The sequence below is a fragment of the Sparus aurata genome, chromosome 11 (assembly GCF_900880675.1).
Source record: "Sparus aurata chromosome 11, fSpaAur1.1, whole genome shotgun sequence".
Classification (NCBI taxonomy): Eukaryota; Metazoa; Chordata; class Actinopteri; order Spariformes; family Sparidae; genus Sparus; species Sparus aurata.
This window is the reverse complement of record NC_044197.1, coordinates 4,096,031-4,110,985: the sequence shown is the minus strand read 5'-3', so window position 1 is coordinate 4,110,985 and position 14,955 is coordinate 4,096,031. Positions and strand designations below refer to the sequence as shown.

At 42.1% G+C, this 14,955-nt stretch overlaps 2 protein-coding genes across 2 annotated transcripts; both read right to left on the bottom strand.

Annotated features, from left to right (window-relative positions):
- Positions 1 to 146: 146 nt before the first annotated feature.
- On the bottom strand, positions 147 to 5,051 carry cpt2 (carnitine palmitoyltransferase 2). The gene is made up of 5 exons (XM_030434041.1): positions 4,531 to 5,051; positions 4,080 to 4,160; positions 3,161 to 3,267; positions 1,763 to 3,067; positions 147 to 1,101 (listed from the first exon to the last, which is right to left on the bottom strand). The coding sequence occupies exons 1-5, from the start codon at positions 4,710 to 4,712 to the stop codon at positions 773 to 775; spliced, it is 2,004 nt and encodes a 667-aa protein (XP_030289901.1). The 5' UTR covers positions 4,713 to 5,051; the 3' UTR covers positions 147 to 772.
- Positions 5,052 to 6,961: 1,910 nt separating this feature from the next.
- On the bottom strand, positions 6,962 to 9,362 carry LOC115591519 (interferon-induced protein with tetratricopeptide repeats 1-like). The gene is made up of 2 exons (XM_030433585.1): positions 9,358 to 9,362; positions 6,962 to 8,935 (listed from the first exon to the last, which is right to left on the bottom strand). The coding sequence occupies exons 1-2, from the start codon at positions 9,360 to 9,362 to the stop codon at positions 7,633 to 7,635; spliced, it is 1,308 nt and encodes a 435-aa protein (XP_030289445.1). The 3' UTR covers positions 6,962 to 7,632.
- Positions 9,363 to 14,955: the final 5,593 nt, after the last annotated feature.

Genomic DNA, 14,955 nt, shown 5'->3' with positions numbered 1-14,955 from the left:
TTTCATTCTAAGCATCCTTTGCTGCTCAACAGAGGGTTAACGTTTGATACCGTTCTGTCTGTTCTTTATAACATTCTTGTTAATAGAAACAGTATTTCATCCAATATCAATTAGTTGTTATAACACTTCAGAAAAAATGTAGCAAATATATTTAAATTAAGTTTTATTTCAAAAGACATTCAACCACATCAATAAGGCTGTAAATGACACTTGTGGTTATTAGTGAAGTTATTACAGTGAAGATCAGTAAATGCTCTTAAATTCACATTGTGATAAGGCACAGAGTCTGATCTTTAGTCCAGACACGTTCTGAAAAGCTCGACTTCATAAATAACACGACTAACATTCCCGATCTTGGCTGTCACTGTTATGTAGAACTAAAACAGAGCAGACAGTCACATTAGGCTACAGTACAATGCTGTCAGAGTGGATGTGGCTGGAACATTTCTGGAACGCTGATGTTTTCAAGTATCTGATGCTCAGTGTGGTTTTCATGATGCAATAAATGTTTTAACTCGTGTCCTCAGTAAAAGTGACTTGTTTCACACGTACAGTAATCTCAAATGGATTTCAAGTCCCTAAACCACTTCATACTTAAAAAAACATGTATATTTAAGCGCTGTGATTCTCTATTGTCCTTCTAAGGTTTATAAAATATATTATTCATCTCACTCTCGGCATGTTTACCAAGAGAAGTTAATCAACAGTTTGAGAGCTGAGAATGATGGATCGTGATGATTTTTTTGTCTTTGGTGACAAACACGCGTGTTTCCTAGCTGATTGGTTTTCCCTCCAAGACAGTGAAAATGTCCTCCAAAGACTTGTGGACACACTGCAGGAACTCGTGGACGTTGCGAGCCGGGTAGCTGGACACGTTGCAGCCGATCCAGTCGTCATGGACGCCGTAGCCGACGCCAAACCCGTCGGGCACCACCGGGGCGAAGCCGCCGAGGCTCACGGCCGGACTGGTGAGGGTGCTGGTGGAGAGGATGTTGTGGTTGATGGCAGCGTAGGCGGGGTCTGTGTACAGGCTGTGCAGAGCCTGGCCCTTTGAGTTGGCCAGGTATCGCATGGCGAACAGGTGACGGTCAAAACCTTGTCCTGGTGGGAGGAGTCAAAGAAGTGATCAGTACAGCAGGTCAGTGTGTGTGTGTGTGTGTGTGTTTGAGACCAGTTCAATCATTTCATCATGTCTTTCTGCTACATGAGTTATTTTAAGCTTGTGCACACAAGACAGTCATTATCTTAGTATTATATAACATACAAGGTAATAACTTGTACAAACAAAGTTTTCGTGTGTATACAAGATTAAAACACATTTATTTTAGAACTTTATAGGCTCACTGTTCCCAATGTAATAAACACTTATAATCAGCAGGTGTAGTGTGTTTTGAATGTGTTTTCTTTTATATCAGTCAGAACAGACATCCTCTCCTGTTAATACATAACCAAAGCACCTTGGATGATGAACAAAGGGAAGGGGAAATCTTACTGTGACTGCACAGAAAAAAGTAGACAATCTTTTCAGAAACCGACCCCCCAAAAATATCTAGATCTCGTGGGTCTGGGCCATATGTCAATATTATATCATCAGAGATATTAGACTGTGGAGTCTTAGGGTGGCATTATATGGTGTTATGACTTAAGTGTTTACTTTTTATCTTATCTTTATCAGTTATCCTGTGGGTGAAAAAAAACCAATCAGTATCTTGCAGCCCTAACTGTAATCATCTAAGTAGATGCAGACACGTCGTATACACACCCATAGCTGCTTCCCTGGTGAGCTGCCCGTGATACTTGGAGCACTCGGCGAGCATGGCCTTTAACTGCTCCACGCTGTGTTGGCCGGGCTGGCGAACAAATGCTTGCGAACATTTTTGTGTGTGTATGGTGGCGGGCCGGATGGTCTCTGTGCGGCCGTGCTTGAATGCCGCGGTGCTGCAGGACTCGTACGTGGCCACGGTCTGCCCATACTGCCTCAGGAAGCCCATCTGAAAAGCCAGCTGGGCGATGGCATCCGGACTCAACTTGCTCTTCTTTAACTGCTCCTTCCCGCCTTTCTTGAACTCCATGGCATCGATGGTGAGTTTGGATACGGCTGAATCAAAGTTCTCCTTGGCTTTTTTGATGCCGTTCTCCAGCTCGCCGTCCAGGTTGAACTGCAGCCGGCGCACAGCCGAGGCCGAGTCCACCGCAGCGGCAGCAGAGCCCGGGTGGACCAGCGGCTGCTCTGTCGTGTCTTTGAACACCTCATTCTGAAAGCGGAGCACAGCCACACCGTCGCCCCAGGAGTGCTCGAAATTGATGGCCGCCTGTCCGTCTTTGGCCAGAATGATGCTGAAGGACTTGTCGTACCACCTGTTGCAGCCGTCGCCGTGCAGCATGTTGTGGGAGATGTGAATGTGGTCCTTCATATTTTCGTCGTCGAGACAGAGACAGAAAAGAGCGCTGTCAACAATCCTTAAATCCTCAGCGTTTCCGGCTGCTACCAGCCTTTCCCTCAGGCCGGCCCACACGTCCCTGTTCTCACTGGTCAGGACCCCGAGAGGAAGGGCAGGTTCTGGCGTCGCGTCGGACAAAATGTGCTTCAGGTGGGACTGGATCTCTGCAGGCTGCACCAGATTCCCATCCTTGTCTATAATATCAAACACGTACATGTTGCCTTTCTTCATGACGAGCAGATGCCGCGCTTTCTCATCGGTGAAGAGCTCATCTCGCCCTTGCTTGGGAATGCGAGTTGAGTTGAAGAGGCGGAAGTACTGAGACATGTCGAGAGGGTAAGCGTTCACCATGTAAGCGCCGTACCAGGACAGGGAGGACGGGACCCAGCGGATGAACTTTTTGAAGCCGTCCGTGTCGCTCTTTGCTGGGTTGAGGTGGAAAACCTCTGGCTCCAGCAGTCCGGCTCGCAGTGTTTTCATGAAGCGCACTGCCGAACACACAATGTTTGTGGCCCGCACCAGCTGGTCGTTGTACTCCGTCTTTGGGTCGGGGTTGAAGGACATGAAGGGGTTGAAGTTCAGCACCACGGAGTCGCGAGCAGAGAGATACATGTCGAACCAGGGTCCTGAGAGAAAAGAAGTTATTCAGACTCGTCAGTGTTTGTTTGGATCTGAGCTGCTCAGTCTCAGGTGGGCGTTGGTCAGAGTGGGAGACTCACCTGAGATGTAGCTTGTGTGCTTATTGTTTTTGTCCTGAGCCACCAGTTCCTCATGCAGCTGTTTCCCCACACCATTCATGAAGTCCTGTGCAAGTTTCTCTGTAGTTCTTCGGATACAGAAAAAAGATGATTGGAGGTTAAGATTTAAATAGATAGTACGGAACATTTACAGCTATCGGCCAATCGGCAAATGAGATAAAATTAACGGATGCCACCAGCCAATGTTTTCCTGATGCATTACTTTTGTATTTGTAAGGCTACATAAATACTGAAAATGTCTTTTCATTGAGTAAGAAGTTTAATTGTGGTCTTTCAAAAAGTGTAATGAGGGGCAGAATTATTAGATCAAGGGATTGACTGTTTTTCTCTATAGGGCGGACACAGAATAATAATCGCGTAGAGCATTAATGATAAAATAAATAATAGATGTGAAAATTTTGCATAACCAGAGATTGAGTGTAACTTAATTTTGAGATACTTTTTTTTATTTTTAGGTACAAAACACGTCTTCTCCGGTGCATTTATTTGATAACTTTAGCTACGAGTTAGTTTGCAGAATCAGATTATTCCGTGCTGATAGGCTTTTAGTCATAGCTTGTAGCCAATGAGATACCATTGTTGGCAGGACACTGACCACAGATTGGTGACTACAGATAGATAAATATTGCTGCATCAGAGACAACATATTTCTTAATCCATTGACTTTATTAGCAATTTGACACAAAAACCCCCAGAACATTTCAGTTATTTTCTTATAATTAAGATTTCTTCGGGGGGATAAATCACAAAGAACGGAATAAACAACAGCAAAAAACGCCGGCATCTGCATGTGCTTCCAGCCATATTCTTATGTCAGAATACAAAAAAAATAAAATAATCGGTGCTTTCCTAATTCAATTCATAATCCTGTGATATATACCTGAACTGGTCATCATCCAACAGAGGCCTCTGGGCAGCTAAATACCTCCTGATGGTATCCTCCAGTTTGGGTACAGGAAGCCTAAAGCATTGAAGAAGAAGAAGAAGAAGAAGAAGAAGAAGAAGAAGAAGAAGAAGAAGAAGAAGAAGAAGAAGAAGAAGTAGTAATCAATAAGGAAATGTTGGTTCTCAACAGTCCAGTAAATGTTGTATGCCAGGAGGTATCAGTCATGTCTCGGCCCTCTAGTGGTCGTTCATCCGAAGTCAATGATGCACTTTCACCTACATTCATCTCAAAGCTAACTGGGTCACCTTCTTTAACTTACTGCACCCACCTGACATGTATAAGGTAGTTTACAGTCACATTAACTCAAAGTTAGGTTGAATTAAAACCACATGTTAGCTTGAAGTGGAAAAAGAAATACAGATGTATTCCAGGTTTAGCTCGTTACCTGGGTAAACTCTTCTGGTAGTGCATGGACGGAACAACACTGCGGTGCAGATACTCTCCTGGAGACCCTCCGTGGCTGCTGTAGCGTCTCTTATCGATGCTCAGTGCAGCGCTTCTTAAATTGATTAGGTTTCCAGATTTCCTCAGAGAGGCGACGCATTGCATTGAGAGCAGACTGGCCATGGTGCGAGCTAGCAAAGCCGAAGCTCACCGGTTAAAGCTGATGGAAGGAAAGCGAAAAGACGAAGAGACATCCGCGTCTCAGCTGTCACTGTTGTACACACAGCAGCTAGCTAACGTAAGCAGCTAGCTAGCATTAGCAGCTAGCAATAGCTGACGTGCTCGTTCCTGAATCACTTTGACACTTAACAAACACAAACGTGTCACTCGGACAGAAAGATCGACCCCCGACTCGTCACAAAAAACAGTTTAAATAAAACGTTTAAGCACAAAATAAATAAGAAAATAACCGAAGTGACAACAGGAAGTCCAACCGGCGAAACCTGTCACGTGACTCAAACGTTCTTCTTCTGTGGTTCCAGAGCAGTCGTCTTCGGTGACGTAGGAGGCAAACCAGGAAGAACTGGTACCCCTGTGCTGACGTCACGGACACCAGAACTGTTCAATTAAATAAATATTATTGATTTGTTTAAAAGCCTTGTGAAAAAATCGAATTAGACTTAATGAATTCACATAAACATAAGATTTAGAATATTTTTTTTTAAATGAAGAATTAGTTAGAGTTAATATGAAAAATATTAAATATTTTTAAAGTGGACATGTTGAGTCTATTAATTTAAAACATTCATTAAAATACTTCTATTAAAAGTCAAACAGTTGCAGGTAACGATTAGATGAACTGGTTATTAATTTGATTATGCATTAAATTCTCCACTCTATTAAAGTTGTATACCCGTTTGAAAACATATCATCAATTATATTTTTCAGCAAAAACTCTCTCAGGATATATTTTCTTTCACGTGATAATTAAATCGACTGCAACTTTTAACTGGAAAATAAGTTAACTGCTTACAGAAGTTCACTCTTAGGGCTGGGGAAGCACTTTTGTGTCAAATGCTGGTAGAATGAGGGCTGCATGACCTGAACCATGCTGTCACACATAGATTTTCACTGATAAGTGGGACAACTTATTAGTGTTAAAAAATAACACTTAAACACATTTTTTAAAACATTTTAATGAATATATTGTTGCTGAGACCACATGACATCCAACATTAATGGATGGTAAAAGTACAGAACAAAAAACAGTTATGTAACTGGAGTACTTAACATAAACTTTTGGATAACTTCGATCCCGGAAATAACAAATAAAGACCAGAGAAATGAAATATCAATAAAATGACCTTATCTAATTGTGTTAACAACATGTGTAGTCAAGAGCAGCTCTCATCATGAACATTCAGAGAGACAAGTGAAAAATAAGTGAAACATTTTTTAATTTTAAGCTGTGCGAACAGATTGGCGCGAACAAGGCGTCATGTTAGTCCGCCTTGAGTTTCGCTTCCTCGGAGTGAAAACTTTAAACTACAGCCACAGTTCTGTCCGTCAAACTGAGAGCAAACAGAAACACGACTCATTAATCTTTGGACTTAATTCTTCTCTTGAGTTGATTCAAAATCGGTGACATTTTTTGTGTTTGTCTTGCAGCGATGGTTTGTTTGCAGTTGTCCTGTGAGCCATTTTGAACACATGAGGTAGCCGATACCTGGAAGCCATGAGCAGTCTGTGGCTGTCTGCAGAGTCACTGTTAGGAGTGGTTGGTATGCAGAACTGTGTGAGCGGTTACCTGGTTACCTAGTTACCTGGTTACCTGGGCACACCTGCATTGTGACGCTCTGCTGCCACCTGCTGGTGTCACCAGGTTACTATCGACTCCACCAGTCATTCACATTAAAGTGTGTTTTATTACAAACCAGCAGTATGAAGCTCTCTGTGGCTCCAGACGAAGCTGACAGTTTAGTTTCAGCGACGACAGCTCAGTGACAGAGTTGCATTGTGGGTAATGTAGGCGGCAGGTTTTGAAAAGGAAGACGAATGTGTGGAATAAAAAAAGTGATATCTCTGGTTCTGCTGCATCAGTCTTTTTGTATCACTTGTTTTAAAACTGTACATAATGAGTCCAACAGTGTCAGACTAGTGAACTGGTTTAAAGGATTTATTACCCCCGATAATTATCATTAAAATCATTCAAATTAAATACAAACTTGTCAGGAAATTATTCAGATATTTCAGACAAATGACATAAAGCCTCATCAGAACTCTTTGTCTGATCACTTAATTTTTTCTTTTTTGTGTTTTCTAAAGCGCACAATACTGCAACCACCAAAACAAACAAGTGGGAGGAGCTTTTTAAGGTCTGTTTATTAGTAATTAGTCATTAGTCATTTGTACAACTGAGACATCTTAACAAACTTTCTATGAATACAATCGGTTACATCTGGCAATCATTTTTAGGTTATACATCAAATAACTATTACATCATCAATACTCTGAATATAACTGCAGAACAGATGTTGCATAAAGGGTGTAATGTTCTCATATAAACTTAAAATACAATGCAGGAATACAGTGAACACCATCAAGGACAAAATGGATTTAATTGATCATGTAATTTGAATTTCATTACTGACAGATGAACATGTGGATGTTGTTTAAAGGACCATTGCAGTGTTGTTGACTGATTCAGCTGCTTCATTAAACTGTTGAGAGATCTTCAGCGCGAATGTGCAACTTTCAGTCAGCCTTTGTCTCCCGTTAACTTTGCTTTAGTCTAACGACTTGCTAGCTTGTTGATTAGACAGAACGTGTTTTGAGTAAGTTATCGCTACCTTGATTGACATATTTTCTTTACACCTTTTCCGTTTTCCGTGTTAATTTCAATTTTCTGGGTAAGATGATCCTCCATATTTTTATGCGGTCGTCTATGAAGATGCACTGGAAGCAGATTTGCACAGCATCACCTCTCCTACGTCTCTCTGGCTTCCACAAATCTATAAGTTTTACTAATGTGTATGTATGTGATCAGATTAATGAGCCTGTACAGATTTTTCCGTTGTTATTTTCTGGGTTTACAGTCACTGCACTATGGCTCTTGCAGGTTCTCCAGAAACTCCTCTAATTCATCTGCCCGTTTCCTAAATGTGTCTTTAATCTTTCTCAGAAATCTGATGCTGTTCTCACGATAGTATGATTTGTACGGTATCTCTGCCGCCTTCATGTGATACTGTATTGACCCTTGACGATCCCTTCGATAAATGTACAGATAGTTTGCAAACCTGTTGTAAACCAGCTGTTTCTCTGCCGTTTCCAGATCACTCTCCAGCAGCTCCTGGTAAATCTGCTCAGCTTTAGCCTGGCTGTGATTTGACTTTGTGTGTATGTTTGCGAGGTCTATTCTCTTCACAAGACAAGACTGAGGGTAAAGAGGAATCATCTCCTCATGGAGACGGATTGCTCTGTCTATCATGCTTTGATTTGGGAAACTGCCCCTGGAAGTAATGATCCATTTGTATAAGAGTGCAACACAGCTCTTCAGAAAACGCACATCTGGATGACGTCTCAGAGCCTCCTCTGCCAAATCAATGGCCTCATCAACAGATACATATTTAATGTAAACCCATAGCAAAGCTTTCATACCGCTGTAGCTGCTGACTGGATTCCTCAGAATCTTCTGAGCTAACTCTCGAGCTTCATCTTCAACTCTTTCTTTCTTCATTGTTTTAGCATTCTGCTCAAGGTAGTGAACAGCGAGGTACAAGTTCTCTGGATCTTGTTCCTTTGCAATTCTCATTTTCTCCAACATGTCAGCATCCAGTCTTGCGTACGCTGATGTTGAGATACTATACAACACTAAGATGTGGCTGGTTTTCCACTCCAGCATGTCCGGCTGCATCCTGATGGCTCTCAGGAAGTAATCTGCAGCCAGCAGCTTCTTGTCTGTGCTGAACTTCATCAGGGTCCAGGCTTTCTCAGCGTAGATCTCTGGATGGAGCTCGTCCTGGGATGGAGATGGGTATTTATTCATCAGGGCGTCGACCTTTGACAGGTAAGCCTGACTCTCTGCTTGTTCTCCCAGGTGGTGGTGCAGCCAAGCCAGGTTCCCGTAGTTCACCACTAACCAGGGACCCTCATCTGAGTCTGCTCTTCTTGTCTGGCAGAAGGCCTCTGCAGCCTTGTTGAACAAACTCTGGGCATCTTCAGTGAACCCCAGCTTGTATTGAACGTACCCCCGCAGGTTGTAAATGTGACCCAGCCAGCTGTTTCCCTCCTCGGTGCCGATGTCCTCCAGCTGGTACCTGAGACGTGAGAGTCTGGACCTGCTGGGGTCCAGATCCCAGGTGAAGTGGCACTGCAGGGCCTCCAGTTTGGACTCCAGTGATGTTTGACTGATGGAGAATAAAAGTAACAAATATCAAAACAACTATAATATGTGTGGATTTCCTGTTCAACTCATGTGGACAGAATGAAGGCAGGACAAACATGTGGTGTTGGGAATACAATGAAATGAACTGCAAGGAAATGCGAGAGGAGAGACAGGGAGGGAGGAAAAAACGGAACGAGGAGCATTGAATGGACAGGAAGGAAATAAGGATGGAGATAAAGAAGGAGCATTAAATAGAGAGCAAGCACATACAAATGTGAGGAGAGGGGAAGAAAAGTAAGACTAAAGAAGGAATTGAGAGACTGAAAACATCATTATAATGTTAATATATTGGGCTGCTGGACTCAACAAAACAACAAAAACAAAATTAAATAATTATGCTCATGATATTTTACAAGTCTGTGAAATGCTGAAGCAGCCACTCACCTCATCATTCAGCAGATTAAGCCACACAGTTGTTCTCTTTCATAAGATTTTAGGCTGATTTTAGCTCCCGAAGCTTCTTTGGGTTTGCTGACACGATCTGAGTGATGTCCAACTTCTGTTTAGCAGGAAATTATGTGAAGTTGTTGAGCAGGTACACCTTTAAATAGGTGTACCTGTGTACCCCTAAACAGGTTCATCCTGTTTGGACTTGCTTTAAAACAGTTACTTGTGGTTTCCCTCCTCCAATTAGGATCATGAATCACCCTGACTTTCATTGCCCAGTAACTGAAACCTACAGCCACCCATCTGTCCGTCATCCCTTACAAACATGCTTTCAGTTGACTTTTAATGGACTTGTTTAATTTTCTTGGTTCATACTGACAAGTAGGACTGAGTCATAGTATACCCAGTTTGAATTTGTACTTAATTTTTTGATCAAGATATATGAAACTATTAACTAGTAGTTTACTGAAGGTGTACTTCATGTTACAGCCATGACTGTGACCCTGAAATTCCTGTTTCCAGTGTGCCCTCATCTCTCTGTGTGGTCACAACACTTTAAAGTGTCTTTAATGAAGTAAAAAGTGGGCTAGAAGTGTAAGTGCTGTGATGCACATTGCTATATTTCAGCTGGGGTTGATTTCTGTCCTCAAAGTGTTTCATTGTGCTACATCTTAATGTATGAGGTGCTATATAAATTAAAGCTGCGTCGGCGATGAACGGGCACTCGGTCCACGCATGTTGGGCTGCGGCGCCGTTGGAGGGCGCCCTCAGCTGTTATATGCAAGCCATATTGTAGTGTATGATGTGTAGAAAACAAGCAGTAATTGTCATGTGAATCAAATGACGTTTGTCTGACTTCCTGTGTCCAGTGGGTGGTGGTTCAGGGCGACACCCTCTACATGTCTGAGCAATTTGGTGTAGATTATAAGCATCGAAATTAACTGCACTGTCACGCTCACCAGGGATAACAGAGGCAAAAGATTTAGATAACTTTTCATCTCCAGGTTCGTGGTGTTAAATCTGTAGGAGGAGTTCGCCAGGGAAATGGTGCCAATTGGCGGCAAAATCTCAACTGTGAATCAAAATGGCAGACTTCCTGTTGGACTGAGGGTATGGGTCAAGAGGGTTTTTTGTGCATCTGGTCATGATACATATGCATACCGAGAGTCGTGCATGTATGTGCATGTAGGAGGCGGGGCTTCAAGCTTGAAACCTCCAGGGGGCGCTTAGGAGCCATCTTGTCACTGAAAAGGCTCAGACCCTTGCAGATATCAGTGTTCGGACTTGTGACGAATGTGCAAACGTTGGCGTGTGTAGGAGTTTGTCCGTATGTACAAAATGGGAAAAGCCATTTGGGGGCGCTACTAAGCTGCTGTGCCGCACCTGAAGGCAGCTGAAGTATCAAATTAAAGAAGTCATGAGTTTGAACATACGTCTGTGAACATCCTAAAGTCCTCTAAACAGTGTCGGCAAAATGAAAATCGACTCACACCATTCAAGATGGCCGGCTTCCTATTTGGGCAAAAAATTCCTCAAAAATGAATTCCTGGCTACACTGATGAGACCTATGTGTCCGGCAAATTTCATGAAGATCAAAGTGTTTTTGGTTCCATGACCTGGCGTTAGGTGGAGCGATGGAGTCCCCTGGCCACGCCCACAACCCATCATGATGAATCATAAACATTTTCACCAGATGTGATGTGTGCGCAGAGTTTTGTGCGTTTTTGGGATGTTTAGGCTGCCAAACATGCGCACCTTTAAACAGGTTAATCAGGTGAACCTGTTTGGACTTGTTTTCAGACAGTTATTTTCGGTTTCCCTCCTCCAATTAGGATCATGACGCACTTTGACTTTCATTTCTCAGTAACTGAAACCTACAGCCACCCATCTGTTTGTCATCCCTTACAAACATTTGCTTTCAGTTGACTTTTTGTGGTCTTGTTTCATTGTCTTGGTTTATACTTACAAGCAGGCTATGAGTCATAGTATATCACGTTTGTTTCTGAGCATCTGTAATCTGTGGATAGATGGATGTTTGTCTTGAATGTCTCGTTAAAGTTGGCAGGTCGTTAGAACATGCAGCTCAGTTATTACCTCCTGCTATATTACTGATATAAGTGTACTGACTACATAAAGTGGGCTTGAGAAATATAGCCTACTTAAACAGTCCTACTTAGGTTTATTTGATAACATTAACTTGACATAGACTTCTTTTTAGGAAGGGAAACTTAACAGCAACATCAACATGACCCGTCAACAAGTTATTTTTTAGTGTTTTTTACGTATTCATTTTTTCCACACAACCCTTCTTGTAGCATTAATACCTCAAATCTGTCAGTTGTGTCCGTCTGCAGAGAGTACAGTTACAGCTGTGTGTTTTTTTTAAAGGTGATATGAAGCCCAGTTGGCTCCATGTTGGTGTTGGTGACGTGTGTTGAGTGAGAAGATGTAGTTCAGTGAGCGCATTAACACAAAACTACATTGACAAACATAGTGTGTAATTCATGACACAACTCACACAGGATCAATAACTTATTTGTCTCTCTTCATTCACTAAAAAACAAAGTTTATATCAAATAAGGTCCCATGAGGGAAACCGGAAGGGGCGGGGCTTCAACTCTGCTGCCACCTGTGGGTCACACTTCACAACGACAGGATTCTGTTTAACTGAAAAATCTTCTTTTCCAAACAAAAGTTTACATTTGATAATTTCTTCATGTTCACTTTGGAAATGTTGTTATAAAGATGTTATGTAAATTAAAACTGCAGCAGCGATAAAGTCAGATTGATTGATATGAGGCTGACTTCCTGTGTCCAGTGGGTGGCGCTATGAATATGACACAGTACTGATGCATAGACGTGTTCAGGACAAAACCCTCTACATGTGTGAGCAAATGGGTGTAGATGGGAAAGTGTATGTTGGAGTTATAAGGACTTCCTGCTTTATGGAAAAACACTGAAATTGACCACACTGTCACACCCACCAATACTGAATATAAAAACAGATTATGAATTCCTGCATTAGTGTAACATAACTCAATTATATAGTATGAATATTTGTTTAGGATCTTTACGCTTGGTAACCTGAGGAACTTTGTCTTTGCAGGAGTAATTCTGAACTATTTTGGAGCCACAGACCAGGAAGCAGCACGGCCGCCTTCAGCACCATCGGACCAGGATGTTTAAAGAGATAGTTTGGGTTTTTTGAAGTGGGGTCATATAAAGTACATATCTATAGTTGATCTGTTCCCAACCTAAAAAAATCTATGTGCCAAAAGAAAGGGCAGTCTGACGGTGATGTAAAGAAATGTGAATTTTCTATATACAACGTACACTTGAACTAATATAGATTTTTGTAGGTGAGCCTTGTTTTAGATGGCTAAAATTCGCTTTGCGTCTGGACTCCGTTCACTGCAGTACAAAGCTGAGCGTCTGGGCTGGAGCGGCTCTCTGCTTCTCCAAACTGAGGCTGCGCTGATTGGTGATTACGGTAGGAAACAGACCGACTGTAGATATGTACTTTATATGACCCCACTTCAAAAAACTCAAACTATCCCTTTAAGTTTCAAAATGGTTTACAATTTAAAATAGACATTTTTGAAGGACACTGCATCAGTTTCATTTATTGACCTATGGAGGATCCCCATTGTTTACCTTGTATTATCATTTTCTATCAGTTCAACTTACTCGGGTGGATCAACTCAACCAGATGTTTGATTTTAATTTGAGAGGTTTTCACGACTCTAGCCTGTTTTCCTCTTGAAATGAGTTGCATTTTTGTGGATCGGCTGAAAGGGTTAGGAATCTATCCATCGTAGTTTGACATAATAGGGGCCCCCAAACAGCATCTTGCAGAGGGCCCCTATAAAGACAAAAACGGCCCTGGTTGGTATGAAGAGCTGTGTGAGTGGTTACCTGGGCACACCTGCATTGTTACGATCTGCAGCCGCCTGCTGGTGTCACCAGGTTACTAATGACTCCACCAGCCGTTCACATTAAAGTGTGCTGTTTATTTATTTTTTTTTTTACAAACCAGTAATATGAAGCTCTCTGTGGCTCCAGGTGAAGCTGCATGCCATCAAGTTAGTTCCAGCGATGACAGCTCAGTGACTAAGTTGCATTGTGGGTAATGTAGGAGGCAGGTTTTCAAAATGAAGAAGAGTGTGTGGAATAAAAAAAGTGATGTCTCTGGTTCTGCCGCATCAGTTTTTGAATCACTTGTTTTAAAACTGTTCATAATGAGTCCAACGATGTTAGACAGTGGACTGCTTTTAAGGATTTATTTCCCCCTGATAATTATTATTAAAATCATTAACATTAAATACAAATTGGATACTTAATTGTTTTGTTGGAATTTTACAAATACACATTTTAAACAAAATGTAATACTAGTCTGTGAAATTAGTTTGAGACTCAGTGGGAGAGGAGATTGAGGACTTCATACTTCAAGTGGACCTGATGACATTAGGTGACTTTTTTTGTTACAGTACAGGTGCAAAGTTCAAATCAAGTTACCAGTCAATGACAACCAGTGTTTTTACAACGAGTAGCAGAAACTAGTGACAAGGCACAGAATGTATTACACTGCCATCTCCTGGTGCAAAAAGTATACTGCATGATGGCACGTCCACACAAAATGATGTTGCGTTAAATATACTGATAAACTGTTTTATTTTAAAGGGACTCGATGGAACAATTTGTAGCAATTCACGTGTACTAATCACTTTTTTATTGATAATGTACGAGTGGATTGTAACATGACATGAAACATGAGACCTTCCCCGTCCCTCTCTCTGTTGCCGATCCAAGCCTGTGGAGGATTTGCTTCTGTTGTTTGATGCTGCTGGACTGTGGATTTTCCGCAATATAGAAATGAACCACGACACAGAAGATACACAGAGCCTCTTTAAAGGAGTCATCACCTGGTTTTTTACATATCCAGTACCTCTTGGATCGCTTTGGATCAATTCTTAAAACTTATTAGAAAAAAAAAAAAAAAAAAAAATCAAACATAGAGCTTGTTCTGACACTTTTTCATACCGCGACTTTCTCACGCGAGATTATGCGCGAGGTTTTGACCGGTCCGGGTGTGCATTGTATTAATATGTAATGAGGCGCGCGTTGATTGGCCGCAGGAAGGACAGAGCCGGAATGGGGGGCGAGCCTGCATGCACACACAGACTCCACAAGATAAACAGCCCCCTGTCATGGCGCACACACTAAATGACGAACATTACGGAATTCAGGCATTTATGTACGAGCCGGAGTCGGAAACCGAACGGGAGAGTGAAGAGGCAGAGACGGTGAAGAGACACGTTTACAGCAGGACGTCTCTGAATGGTAAATTCTTTTTTTTTCCGTCTTACTTTTCACACTCGTGTTTTACATGTAAGACCTGAGTTTTAATGCTGGCGGTGACGATGTATGGCGTGAAAATGACAGAGAAATAAGCAGATTCGGCGTGCTCACTCTGGCTGAGGACGGCTGTGAGCCGATGCTTAATATGCAAGTAGCCTCCTGTGGTAACGTCACCACAGGAGCAGAGTCAAAATCTCGTGCTTTAGGAACGCGCACTACTGTGTGCTATTCCTGTTC